The sequence below is a fragment of the Asterias rubens genome, chromosome 1 (assembly GCF_902459465.1).
Source record: "Asterias rubens chromosome 1, eAstRub1.3, whole genome shotgun sequence".
NCBI classification, from domain to species: Eukaryota; Metazoa; Echinodermata; class Asteroidea; order Forcipulatida; family Asteriidae; genus Asterias; species Asterias rubens.
Window position 1 is genome coordinate 21,749,438 of NC_047062.1, and position 15,013 is coordinate 21,764,450.

The following is a 15,013-nucleotide window of genomic DNA, read 5'->3' on the forward strand; positions in this document are numbered from 1 at the left end:
ACTGGTCTCCCATGTGCAGTATGAGTTCCGCAAATGGGCCACCCTAGAGCGTACTGATGTTCTGCGTATCGAACATCTGTTACGGAGAGGCAATAGACAGCTGGTTATGTTGCAAAGAGGAGGGGTCGATAGAGCAGGAGCATTTGTGAGCGACAAAGATAGAACTATTCCAATCACTTCAGACAAGAGTTGATAATTATGTGGAACCAATGGGGGACTTTTGAGACGCTGGTGGCAGCAGACTTAACGATCCCTCTCGCATAGGTCTAAGGACGTGCACTACTGCCACAACTGTGAACAAGGACCATCCAAAAGTCTCCCATTAACTCTGGGCAATACAAATTTATTGGGAAAATATTCTTGGAGTTTTTTTCCTTGATGTGAAGGGCCGAAACAAGGCATAATACTTTGTTAAGACTTAGAGTTGAGACTGTAATGTGTCACTGAAGCTGTCAAAGTTGAGGTCAGAGGCTATAACAACAACAAATCTGTGCCGTCTAAACTTCCAATAGCATTATCTGAAGCTACAAAAACATTGAACGGAATACAGAACATTTATCTTAATGACGTCCCAGTCACTTCAGCTACCAATATTGTGTTAACAAAGATATTGACAAAATAGGAAGACTGCCAAAATAGGACTAGATAGCTCAGTTGGTAGAAGTCTGGCACGTTAATCCGGAGGTCATTGGTTGGAATCCGACTCTAGTCAATTTTTCTTTGTTCAACCCAAAAATTAATGTTTTGTCAGGATTAGAACTCCATGTATTTGTTGTTCATTTGAATGAAAAGCAAACATTGCTATTTAGTTGTGCAAAAAAATGGATTTGGTGGGAAACGAACCAGGGTCCACAGAGGTAGAAGGCAGAGATAGAAACCACATACTAGCCAACCAGGGAGTTGATTTCACAAAGATGGTCCCAAGCTAGGATGAGTAACTCGTCCTAATAACTCGTCCTAACTCGAGATAAGACTAGTCTTAAAGACACTGGACACTATTGGTAGTTGTCATAGACCAGTCTTCTCACTTGGTGTACATGTATCTTAACATTATGCATAAAATAACAAACCTGTGAAAATTTGAGAGAGATTGGTCGTCGGAGTTGCTAGATAACTATGAAAGAAAAAACACCCTTGTCACACAAAGTTGTGTGCTTTCAGATGCTTGATTTCTAAACTTGAGGTCTCGAAATCAAATTCGTGGAAAAATACTTCTTTCTTGAAAATTACGTCACTTCAGAGGGAGCCGTTTCTCACAATGTTTTATACTATCAACCTCTCCCCATTACTGGTTACCAAGTAAAGTTTTATGCTGATAATTATTTTGAGTAAATACCAATAGTGTCCACTGCCTTTAACTCTTTGTGAAACCCACCCCTGATTTCATAGTACATGTGTTTCACAGCTCATAAAGAGGATATGAGACAATGCAAGTATACATGTAATGTGCAATCGAGACTGAAATTCCACATTAGGAAGATACACATTGTTCATTTAAATGTCACTCTTCTTTAATGAATATGCACACAATATAATAAAAAAAAATGTGCAAATTTGCACTGTGTACTAAATTAAAGATGAAAGGACTAATAAAATACATATTTTGTTGTTAAATTCTGTTTCTATAATTCTCAATTCTGTCTTGCCTCGTAGCAGTTAATATACAAAACATTAAGTAAAAACTAAGATGTTGATGGTCACAGTTTTGTAAGGCATCCATTCAAATGAAACCTAAACTGAACAAAAGTAAAACAAAGTCTTGTGTAGGATGAAAAACAACAATTTCTGAAACAAGAAACCAACACAATAAAATTGTGAAAATGTCTTAAAAAAGCTTGACCGAATAAAGTGGTTTGTACTACATTTAAGTGTGTGTTTTAGAATGCCAGCCCCCTTTGTGCAATCCATTTATTGAGAAAACAGCCAAAAATTCCACATTATTCTCATCAAGAATGTTAATTCCATCCGGTTTAGTAAGGTGACAGCGAGTACCAACTGTATCTCTCTGGCCTTAGCATTCACAAACGGACACCACAGATATTTTAATATCCAAAGGAAATGTTGGAGCCCAGTTATTACTCTTATTATTATTATCATTGACAAAATAGAACTGGCCATTGCAAACTGCTTGCCAAGCAGAGTTACTTGGGTTTTAAATGCAAACAGTTAACTAATGGCCTCATGTTTCCACAACAGGAGAGTCCTTCTCAAACAGAGCTTTTTTCTATATAATAAAAGATTGAAATTAGTAATTTATATGTACATGTACACGTATTTACACATTGGGAAAGGACAATTACATTTGTCCGTATAAAGAAATCAATTCGTGTTATTATTATTTCTTAATGTTTTGTTTGTATTTCAAAAACTATAATTATCTGCCAATACACAATGCCACTTTCCCAAACTTTACAAAAATCTGTTTCCACAATGGCAATATCTCTTTTTAAAGATCTCTACCTAAATTAGTATGTAGGCCTAATATACAAAATAAATAATATTCAATTCTGCTATCTTCAAATAATTTTTTTTAGATGAATAGTTTTACTCTGCCTTTTGTTTTCCCAGAGTCCTGAGTTGTCACACTTAAAGGTTTAGGGGGCCCTGTCGACGACCTGGGGTCGTTTCTTGAAGTTGAGCGTTGCTTCTTGGGCCACGATCCTGGGGTGCAATGAGAGGATGTCTGGCAAGACTGAACAAGACTTTTGTTGATTCGTGAAGGATAAGAGTTTAGAAGTGGCGATCGATTATCTCTTGCACGCTTTTGGAGAGACACAGGGCTGGTAGTTCTCGGGGAGCTTCGTGTCGGCTGCCTCGACCCCGGTCCCAGTAACGCCCTGTAAAGTCTAGGGTGAAGTGGACTAACCTTGCCAAAAGTGGGAGATGGTGAAAATGGCGATTTGCAACTCAGAGAATTAGAGCGGAGAAGCATTGTCGATCGCGAAGCTGCATCTGTTGAGCTTTCCGTCGAGGTACATGTAGACGGAGAATCGTGTCCCAACTTACTTTTGCAGCCGGCACAGAAAGGGCATTTTGAGTTATGAGCTATGGGGCTATCAAAGACACTCTCATGTCTTTCTGGTGTTGTGCATTCGGACGATTTGATTTCAGATGAATTTGCTGAGGGTATCTTTTCTAGGGATCCTTTGGAATCCTTTTCTTCAGATGGTAGACAACTTGTTGCGGGTGACTCCTTTGAGGTTTCCTCCTGCTTTATGGACACTTCATGTGTTTCAGAGTACACATTAAGTAAGGACTTTTGAATCAACATTTTCTCAGGAGTAGGAATAGATTTCTTTGTATTGGCATCTTCATCTCTGTCAATACATTTTTCTGGACACTGGATAGAGAAGTAAGGATTACCAGGACTGTCTTGCTTGTCCCCGTCATCCTGAGACAATGAGGATGGTTTGGCTGGAAAAGGAATGCTTGGTGAATTCTGAAGTTTGCAATCAAAGTTCTTGCTGGATGGTGATCCAGATGGTGAGACTTTTGCATCATTGAGGCTGCTACGATAGCTGTTCCAAGTCACAATTTTTAGATCACTGCTCCCTGTTTCGGGGCAAATGCCATTTCGGTTTTCAGAGCTTCCAGAAGTTTCGTTCGTGCCAATATCACTCTCTGCACCAGAGAAAATGTTACGATAGCTGTCCCAAGTAACAGTTTTTAGATCATTGCTCTCTGTTTCGGGGCAATTGCCATTTCTCTTTTCAGGGCTTCTAGAAGTATCGTTCGTGCCGATATCACTCTTTGAGCAAGAGGGAGGAACAGCTTCCCCATGCTCACAATGATTTTTTTCTATGAGTTCATCTTCTACACCATTTTTACTTTGATCATCTACCATGCCATTTTGTTCCCTTGACTTACACAGATCAGAAGTTGGGCTTTCTCTTGGCAGCCAAGGAGGAAAGCTGTTCTCCTCAATAATCATCGGTGACGGTTTCTCCACAGTCAACTCGTCAATATTGTAGCTGTAGCTCTGTGAGATTCCACTGTCTGGTGATGTCTCAGACGATAATTTTCGATCAGCACTGGGTGGCTTTACGATCTCGAGCCCAAGTGCATTCTTGTCACCTGGTTTCTCACAAACAGATTCATCAGTAGTTTTGTCATCTGTTATAACTGATGGAATGATAGGATCTTTGTTTGGATGCTTGGATGAAGGCGTCCAATGCTCTGATGATACAGCCGATTCTTCAAGTGATTCAGCATCAGTGTGTGTACTTTCTTCGCAGCTGGTGGCATCTGGCTTCTCGAATATCTCGTTGGCGTCTTCAGAGATCAGAGCTGACGGGACAGGAGAGGGTACCCCATCAGATTGAGAGGCTATAGTGTTTTTAATCTCAAATGACTCATCAGGAATATCTTGCTTTTTCTTCCCTTCATGCATCCTCAGGGAAGCTCCTCCAGTCTGCTGAACTATATCTGGATGGGATAAAGACTCCTCTGAATTCTCAAGGTGCAGGGTAGGAGAAATATCAGTCGCCAGATAACTTTCAATTGTTTCCCGTCTTGGCATCCATGAGAGTTGTTCTTTGTTACCTCCAGCGAGATCAACCTCGATGGAACTGGCTTTCTTCGTACCATCCTCGACTTTGACTGGTGGTCTGGTTGACTTTACAGGACTACTGGACACTGAAGGCTTCTCTCCTGGTCTGGTTTGATAGGGACTATAGTTCCTTTTGGAATGCAGTCTCCTCAGAAGCATCCCACTGGATGTTTCTCTGACTTGATTAACCGGTTTGATAACTGCTGAAACGCTGCGGGCTGCTTTCTTTTTAGACTGAGAATCATTGCACTTTTGCCTTTGAGACCTCCGTAGTAGAGACTGAGCTCTCATTTTTCTTCGTTTCACTTTAGTCAAATGTGGTTTGACTAATGGATACATATGGCGCAGTTTTATTCTGCTTCTCTTCCTGGGTGCGGATTGTGGGTTACCACTCCCGGGAGTGCTTTCATCGGAATTGGCCTTTCCAGCAGGGCTATCTTTACTTAGTACTTGGCTAGTCGAGGACTCTTTAGGCTGGCTAGCAGATGATTGTTCACCTTCCCGTAAGTTGCAGAAGGGAGTAGCATCACCAGTACTCTCATTTTGCAAAGAGATGTCTTGATGTATGCCAGACTTTCTAGAGAGAAGCTGTATCTCCTCCTCACCTTTGTCGACAGCTCCAGCTGGTGTTGACCCGTCTGGTGGGGCATGTCCTTGGAAGGAATCATGATGGGTGGTGTTACAGCGTCCCCTTACCATGTTTTCTTCTTCATGTTTGTAACAGTCACTCTCCCTACTTGTGTATGTGCTCTCTTCACATGTAGATGTTGCAACGACGTCATCGTTGTCACCACCTTTCTTCCCCCAGTTTAGCATGAAGGAAACAGAATTTCTAGGGCACCCTTTCATATTCTTGAAGAACACTTCTTGTTCCGTAGGGGACGCAGATCGCTCAGTAGATGGAGTTTCAGCGGATTTATCCTCATACTCCTTTTTTATCACAGACGTTTTTCTGTCACAGCCTTCGGGGAAAGATTTTCTGCTTCCGGCATGTCTTTTTTCACTAGTACCTTTCAGAGGATTACCAACATCTGGTTGTCTTTTAGTAATCTTAATCTTGATGAGAGTTGGTTTTCTTTGGGAACCTTTCCCCCCTTGTTTACTAGATGCTGCTTTTGCGACCTTTGATTTATCCTCCACTTGAACCTCTCTTACTTTCTCGCTTTTCATTTTGTTTTTATTCAAGCTGATTGGTTTAGAAGAGCCTTGAACGGCAATGCCCTTATCCTTTTTAACTGAATTAACTGGTTTACCAGTGAATTCTTTTGATGCTGCTGAGAAATAAGCTTCTATTTTACTCGCGACCAAAGTTGAACTCCCTTTTGTTTTACTAACTGAAGTGTTTATTGCCTTCTTTATAACCTTCTTGGCAGGACTTTCTGCAGTTTTACTTTTAGATGGAACAGGGCGGGTCTTACTCGGCTGAGAGACATTTCTGGGACGCATGCTCATACGCAGAGTAGTCCTTTTCCCGTAACACAAACCTGCAGATGCTTTTAACCCAGCTTTAATGTTTTCACACCAGAATTCCAACGATTGTGTTTTCCTAGCACAGTGCTTCTTTGAGTTCGTGTCTTGAGAGTTGTTGTCGGTGTCTCCAAGTGCATTCTCTTTGCTGTTAAATGACAGCTTTCTCTTTCTCTTGGAAGGACTCGCCGTCTCCTGAAGACCTTCTTTGGATGTCGACGGCCGGCAATGATCCAAAGAACCAAACTGTGAAGAGGTAGTTGTTGCGCTCTTCTTGCGCATCCCGTGCGCAGAGAGCGGAGTGCGGGGGTGCTTCCCCATGAGCTTCATGGCTGTCCTGGTGCTGTTTCCGATCTTAGTTGGAGAGTCCACACATGGCGATGTAGGTACCTGTGAAGATTTTTTGGAGGGACAGTTGACTTCTGTAGCTGTTGATGAAACACAAACAAAAAATACAAATAATAATTCTTCTTACTGAAGTTTTAATGAGCATTCATAAATACCCAAGATAGTTTATCCATTGTGATTGGTCGAGAGTGGCCATCTTTAAATGTGCGATATAAATGCAGTGAGAAGTGTTTAAACATCTATTGGCAGGGCGTTTATTTACAACGCAATCAATACATAACCGAAGTACTCAATGTAAAAACTATAAGCATACATGCATGCGCACAACCGCTGAGTGTCAATGCTATTTTGAGCGAAGCCCGATAGTCCTATGTGACAGAAATCGTTAATTTTCAGAATGTTTTTTACAGTCCTGTATGCTTTCATTTTGAAGAGCAAGGTCACCAAAGCATTTTCTTCTTGGTAAAGGGCACCCTATGAGGAAATAGTAAATTTCTACTGGAGCATTTCAATGACATGGGGGAATGGAGGCAATCCCTTCATTGCCTCCTTGAACTATCAGACCTGCCACCAATTTCAGATAGCTGCTTAAGCAGAAAGTATTGCTCAACAATTTTCTGCTTAGCAGAATTGAGCAGGACACCGGTCACAAATTTTACGTGTGACATGGTATTTTGGCTGGTAACGGTATTCCGGTGTTTAGCTTATTTGTTTTGTTGCTTAGCTGCTTTTTGTGCTTAAGCAGCTCTATGAAATTAGGCCCTGGTACTCAACTCTTAATACTACTACAAGTTTAAATTGTTACTCACCATTACTTAGCATGGCATTGCACTGAGAACATGCCCAGTCTTGATTGATGTTCTTCAGCCCGCCACAGGCAAGATGGCAACCACATGAACCGCACAGATCACACAGTACAAGCTCCCACTTACTGTAAGACACAACAACAACAAAACAACCCAATATGATATCAAATTACTTCAACACAGATCAGTATAAACATAATTATATCTAACATGCAACCGACACAAGTGGGCTTGTGGAAGGGACATGCAGGGTCTTTTGCACAATGGAACAATGGCCTCCACAAACCCAATTCTTAAGATTGCATGTGTGCATGGGTGTACGCATTTCAACAAGGGCCATATAACAAGAGGACCACAGGATCCCCAGTTAGAGTGTGTACAAAACAATAGGAGCTGTTACCAAAAAGTTAAAAAGGACAAACAAAAGAAAGGAGAATCTAGCAGGTTCCAAATGCAATGGGGTTTGAGCCACTAGGGGCTATTATTCTGAAACACAAGACTGTTAGATTTGTTTACTAGCCCGGTTCTAAAATCACTGGCCTCGGGCCTGTGGTAATTTTGAGCCCTGACATCCAGATGGGTTATGCAATTGGGTTTTTATGTCTCATGAATAACTTTGATGTGATATTTACCTTGACACTTCATTGTACTTCCTGCCTTCCGGGCATTTACAGGGGTCGATATCACAGTTATCATGTCTCCAGTATAGCTCTTGGTAAGCGTTGTCCTCCTGCTCCCATGAAGCATCACTTTAAAAAATCAAATTCATCCAAAACGAACATATCAGCAAGAGCCAAAGATCTTAACAGTGACTAATTAGGTCAGGTTTGTGGTAGCCTTATGTGCACTTACTTTTGAGTAGTGGTTCTGAAAAGAATCGGTGGTTGACGGCTAAAAGTTTGATCAGTATGGGGATGACGCTCCCTTTGTCTTCAGGAGAATGAAGATGATTCTTTCTCCTGGCGCTGATTAAAGCATACTGATCAAAACAATGAGTTGTTGACAACTGGTTCTTTTCAGAACCAAAAGAAATGTTCACATGGTGCTAACACAAACCTCATCGAATTATACTCCCACTAGCAAGATTTAAATCATGCTTTATAACAGTGACTAAAATCTCATTCATAAAATACAACGTCCTTTGTAAGTAAAGGGCCCTTCAGTATAAAATTGTTAATGTGCATGGGCAGGTCAATCAAAATATGAATTTTCAGTAACAAATAATTTATGTGTAACCATTAGATGTATCATTGGCCGACTCACTGTTCAGGGATGTAGATTCCAAACCGCTTCATTTCATCCTGGAATTCCGTCTGGTTATTGCAGATGGCACAGCGGAAAAAGTAACCAGCGCTTAATGCCTGACGCTAAAATGAAAGCAAGAAAAGTGGAAGAATATTATGATAAATAAGGTTTAGATATAGTCTTGAAACAAAAATTGATTTGAAGCTGTCTATTGTAAAACATTTAAAAGAAAAGGAGTTTTCAAATGACACACAATGTGTTCTTCTATGAAAAAAAAGATCTATGTTTGTGCTCTATGATATTGAAAATCACTGGCTGTGCTCAGTGTTCATGATATATGGGTCGAGGCGGCAGGCTGCCAACAGCTCCCTGGGGAGTGTACAGCCCTGGGCTGCCCTGGCACTCCAAACGCTTTTTCATACGCAGTATCTTCTGCCCTCGTAGGTACCTACTTATACCCCTGGGTGAAAAGAAGCAATTAAAGTTAAGCATCTTGCTCAAGGACACAAGTGTCATGACCGGCATATATTAACCCACACTCTGATGACTTACATGTAACCACCAAAACTTGAATTGGATGCTCTTAACCACTCGGTCAAAAGCACCCTTGCATGCCTGCAGCTCCAGCATAAAAAACAGATGGATCAATGGAGAACTGTTGGATGGTTAGGGTGTTAAAGCATTTTACAGATCCCTACCTGAACACAAGTGCGATGGAACCAGGTGTTGTTACAGCATGGCGTTCTCAGTGTGTGGTTGGACACCTTGGCTTCCACTTCATCCATGCAGATCGGACACATGACTGAAGATTGGCTGCAGGGATTTGTTGGGCCAACTTGCTGCGGACGATGATCCACGCAGTATGACCTGAGTTTAGGCAACGAGAGTAAGTAGAATTTACAGTTGTGCGCATACGTTTATTTTCTTTCAAAAAAATAGTTAATGGCCTTACGTTTCGACCCTAGCAGAGTCTTTCACAAAGGTTAAAACACTCGAAAAGACTCTGCTAGGGTCGAAATGCCAGGCTATTAACTATTTTTTGCATTTATACCACAGGTCCTTTTGGTAGGTAAGTAGTTTGCTAAGCTTGGGCGATATCACGATATTATCGAATATCGCGATACTAATTTGGAAACGATTTTGATATCGGATCAATTTGGTTTTAATCGAAATATCGATATATCGCGATATATCGCGATATCGATTAAGAATCACAATATTGCGATGTATTTCCTAGCTGAGACATCTTGCACCCCATAGGTTTGGAGTAAAACCAGAAGACTGTCTCTTCTACAACTTTCACTCGGAGTTTGAAGACTGATGATGTCAAATTTAATTAATCGCGATTATATCGAATATCGCGATATATTGTCGGCAATATATCGAGAATACAATAAATCGATATCGCCCAAGCTTATAGTTTGCAACAGCTAAATTCTATTTTCTTGTTTAATTTTCTTAAGTGGTTAAACAGAACTTGTGACTTCCAGCTAAAAACAGAACACTACAGTCAGTCTTCACAGTCACTAAACCACAGCAATTGGGAAATTAATGAGTATACGGTGCTTACACACATTGGTGTGTCTGGGTAAAACCAAAATTAATACACATTTACAAAGTTGTTTTCAATTATTTCATCAAAAGCAAATCATAAGGTACAATCAGTCACAACAAAAATTATAATAAGGTCTTGGGGGGATCAAACTTACAAGAAAGTATCAAAGAAGAGAAAAATGGCTTCCTTCTTGAACCCACAGTTGAAGTGGTAACCTCTCCGACAGTTCTGAACAGAGCAGCCTACGGTCGCTCTTGGTTGTGAGCAGTAAACACATTTCTGGAAAGACAATTAGAAATCAGATCAAAAGCTAGAGAAGTACAAAGCAACACAATATTAATTGAAACCAGAGAATGCTGTGTGTGTGAGATAGACTGGTCCAAAGCCTTGAAGAGGGCACATCTATTTTCCTCTCGTATGGGGCATTTCTATGAAGAAAATTTGAATTTGTATAGGAACTTCAGCAAAAGGGCACCTCAGCAAAAGCACAGGTTTTTTTCCTGAGCATTTCCACAATTACTCTTATTGGTGTAGTTACCAAATTATCAGATTTATCCGATATGTTCTGAATGGATCTTTTTGACTTGATATTTTCAGAAAATTACAAATTTTCTGAAGTGGAATCACATCATAATGGTAATCCAACACCTGCCCAATGTTGAGCATGCTTGGCTGTCTTGGCTGTGGAAAGCTAAGTCCATCTAAGTTTTACAAACCAGAAAGTCTAAATTTGTGGGAATTCTGAAGAAGTTACGGGTTGATGACTCACCAGTCTTTTGGCTCTCCGATATTCAGACAGGATATCAGGCAGAAGAAATCCATTGATGCCTTCGGAATCTTCTCCTCTTTGGGACAAACCGCTTGCAAACAACTATTAAAATAAAGATACATGTATGATTGATGATTGACAAATTACAAGAAATGTTTTTATGAGCCACGTTAGAACACTGTGGTCTGGAGCAACAACAGTTTTGCCAAAGTTCACCTTTGTAAATTAATATCTTTATAATTAATCCCTGTGCTCCTTTGAATAAAATGAGGGATTATTCTTAAAATGATTTAGCAGAGGAGATAAATGACAGGATATTACTTACCAAGCAATAATTGTGAACAGAGATCTTGTCGTCTGGGTCTTTTAGAAGCTTGCCGCAGTCTACATCGTCGTCTCCTTTGTTACAGTAAATGCATACACCTGTTGAATTATACAAAGAGGGGGAAAAAAAGAGTTAGCAAAAATATCACTACACCACATGTCAGTACAAAAATAAAAACAATTCCATCACGCAGTGATGCTCAACAATATCAAAGTATGTAACACAAAAATAAATACTAAAGTGTGAACAAATAGATTTTGAGTAATTGTTTGAAAAAATGGCTGATGAGGCTTGACAAAGGGCAAGTGGAAGACTGCTCCAGAGAGTAGGGCCAGCATGGGAAGAGCTGCAGTCACGCAAAAAAGCCAAGAGGATCTGGGAATTGGAATAAGGGGAGAGTCCGATGACCCGAGTCTGTGTGGAGCATTGTATGTCTGTTTTGAATTCTGCATCTACATCTACATGTACATCTCAGGAGTTCTCATCAAAGCCTGTTCAGCATCTAGTCTGGTGATGAGCCATGAACTGATCATCATCATAACTGAGGATATTGGTCAGGGCTCGAATTTGGGGGAAATAACCAACAAGACTGCAAGGCTTGCTACATGGCCAGAACCAAACTGAGAACAAAAATCTATACATGTACACGTTCACAGTCACACATTTAAACTTTATTTATTCAGCACTTTTGTCTTATGGGTAAAACTTTCATCCTAGGCAGAATTGCAAGATATTTTATCTTATCAGACTCAAGGCAACATTTGTACGCAAGTTTTAAAGCTAAAGATGAGGTGAGGTATTAATATTCAAAAACACAAGACCACCAAAATTGTCTGGTCATAAGTTTACTTAATTTCGGTCTCAATGTTTCCAAAGCCTGCTCTATCCTCAAGGACTCCTTGTCGAAAGACAGTTTTCACACAGCAAAGTCGATAACCACATGGTGTTATCACAAACCGAATGTACATTGATACTTCATCATGCACTTGCCTCAAAACCAACTACGCTTCAAACTATGTACTAAACTTCAATGTCAACTTCTTGTATTTAAAGGCAGTGGACACTATTGATAATTACTCAAAATAATTATTAGCATAAAACCTTTCTTGATTATGAGTAATGGGAGAGGTTGATAGCACAAAACATTGTGAGAAACAGCTCCCTTTGAAATAAAGTAGTTTTCGAGAAAGAAGTATTTTTCCACGAATTTGATTTCGAGACCTCTTGTTTAGAACTTGAGGTCTCGAAATCACCCATCTAAAAGCACACAACTTCGTGTGACAAGGGTGTTTTTCTTTCATTATTATCTCGCAACTTCGACGAATGATTGAGCTCAAATTTTCACAGGTTTGTTATTTTATGTATATGTTGAGATACACCAAGTGAGAAGACTGGTCTTTGACAATTACCAATAGTGTCCATTGTCTTTAAGTAGATCACAGCAGTTGTGGTAGAGCAAGGCTCAAATGGTACACAAATTTCTGCAAAATATAGTTACCTTCCTTGAAATCATATGTCCTTTTGTCCAGGGAAATCTTATAATCCATTTTAGTAACTGTATACTGTTTGGTTGATTACAAATCAGCTTCCTCCTGCAAAAAAAAAAAAAAAATGAAAAAAATGAAAAAATAAATAATAAATAAAACAAAAATGGTGTGTTGACTGTTGACAAAATGAAAAAAATGAAAAAATAAATAATAAATAAAACAAAAATGGTGTGTTGACTGTTGACAACACAAATGCCCCCCTTAGATTGGAATTGCTACACCAAGTCCTTTTTGATATATTGTTTTAGCCATAAGGAGCTTAATATTTTTCAAATTATTGCTCGGACAACATTTCTTTTGTTTAGCCATAATGAGCTTAATATTTATCAGTCCACAATATTGTATGTATAGTCTTGGATTTATTTGATTTTTTAATTTGACTAATCTCGGCTATTTAGTGTTTACAGATCTACATCTACAGCTATGATAATACTTGTCAAAGCCTTTTCAGTATCTACTTCTAGAAACTATAAGGCTCCCCTCACAGGGGAGCCAAACTATAAGGCTCCCCTCACAGGGGAGCCTTATAGTTTCTAGAAGTATTCAGTATCTAGACAGGGTAAGAGAGAAGACAATGAAGACATTTCAGTTTTACAAGTGGGAACAAAATCCCAGCGAATTGTCCAGGGAAAACCCACGAAGTCAAGCAGGGACTGAAAAACCCAATCCACAATGCCCCTGGTAGGATTCGCACCAGACACCACGTGACTGTGCTAACCTGACTTTTCAAAGAAAATTCAACTGCAAATGGTTGACATCATTCAATTTCAAATCAATTCATATCTCATATTCATAAATACTTTAGTTTGTTAGGACTTTTACTAGGTCAGTATTTATTTCTAACCGTGTTTATGAATTAATGATAAAATAACATAAACAAATCAGAACTATGTAAAGTCATGACAGTATAGTTGCGATAACGTAACCCTCCTGCCGACAGCGGAGGCTACGCCGTCGGCAGGAGGGTTACGTTATCGCAACTAATGACAGTAGTACTAAGAGACCAGTGTAGTAGTGTAGTACGACAAATGTAGTACGTACTAGTAGGACTAGTAGTCTTATAAAAAACTTATTTGATAGACTCTGGAAGAGAGGAGCATACTTTAACTTTATTTAATACCTTTAATTGAACTGTTGAACTCAGAACTAGAAGAAACACAAGTTTTATTATTTTATAATTAAATTAACTTATTTGAATAATTAAACTAACCAAAAGTAACCTTTGAATATAGAGATTGATTATGCGAGCTGACTAATTTATTGTCATATTTTTATAGCCACAGCATGTGCATGCCCACTGTGCAGTGTCATATGAAAAAAGTGTCGGGAAAAGACAGTTAGAGCATTCTTTTGTATAGTTTATAACAGAACAAAAAACAACAAACATTTAAATTAAAATTAAAATAATGTTTTCACACGTTCGAACGAATGCAAATTTCGACACTGTTTTCTTTCACAATTATTTTATAATTAAATTAACTTATTTGAATAATTAAACTAACCAAAAGTAACCTTTGAATATAGAGATTGATTATGCGAGCTGACTAATTTATTGTCATTTTTTTATAGCCACAGCATGTGCATGCCCACTGCTGTGCAGTGTCATATGGAAAAAGTGTCGGGAAAAGACGGTTAGAGCATTCTTTTGTACAGTTTTCAACAGAACAAAAAATAACAAACATTTAAGATAAAATTAAAATCATGTTTTCACCCGTTCGAACGAATGCAAATTTCGACACTGTTTTCTTTCACAATTATTTTATAATTAAATTAACTTATTTGAATAATTAAACTAACCAAAAGTAACCTTTGAATATAGAGATTGATTATACGAGCTGACTAATTTATTGTCATTTTTTTATAGCTACAGCACAGCATGTGTGCATGCCCACTGTGCAGTGTCATATGAAAAAAGTGTCGGGAAAAGACGGTTAGAGCATTCTTTTGTACAGTTTTCAACAGAACAAAAAATAACAAACATTTAAATTTAAATTTAAATCATGTTTTCACCCGTTCGAACGAATGCAAATTTCGACACTGTTTTTTCACAATTGAAGTTGGACATGCAATGGTGTTTTTACGAACATTTTTAAAATGAACAAACCTGCAGCCAATTAAGCGACATTTCCTCCAGCTTTCGTTTTAATTACCCGGTAAAATTTTTAAGGAACAGCTCGAGAGCTCAATATTTGATGACGTCATGAAAAGCACATTATTTGTACAAAGTTGAGAGGTCAAAGTGATAACTTCCCATCATGCAGTTCACTGATAACTACGTCAACTGAATGAAACTAATCGATTAGTAAACGAATTGGTCAGTATGGTATCGATACTACTTGATTTTGCGTTATAAAGTAAAGGCTTCGATACTGTACTTGACAATAATACTTACAAGGTTTTGA

At 39.0% G+C, this 15,013-nt stretch overlaps 1 protein-coding gene across 1 annotated transcript; it reads right to left on the reverse strand.

The window, feature by feature from the left end:
• Positions 1-1,305: 1,305 nt before the first annotated feature.
• On the reverse strand, positions 1,306-14,794 carry LOC117296095. Its single transcript, XM_033778970.1, has 10 exons — positions 14,716-14,794; positions 12,563-12,656; positions 11,065-11,162; positions 10,740-10,841; positions 10,125-10,249; positions 9,114-9,282; positions 8,434-8,537; positions 7,803-7,919; positions 7,174-7,295; positions 1,306-6,444 (listed from the first exon to the last, which is right to left on the reverse strand). Exons 2-10 carry the CDS (start codon positions 12,609-12,611, stop codon positions 2,531-2,533), a joined length of 4,800 nt encoding a protein of 1,599 aa, XP_033634861.1. The 5' UTR covers positions 12,612-12,656; positions 14,716-14,794; the 3' UTR covers positions 1,306-2,530.
• Positions 14,795-15,013: the final 219 nt, after the last annotated feature.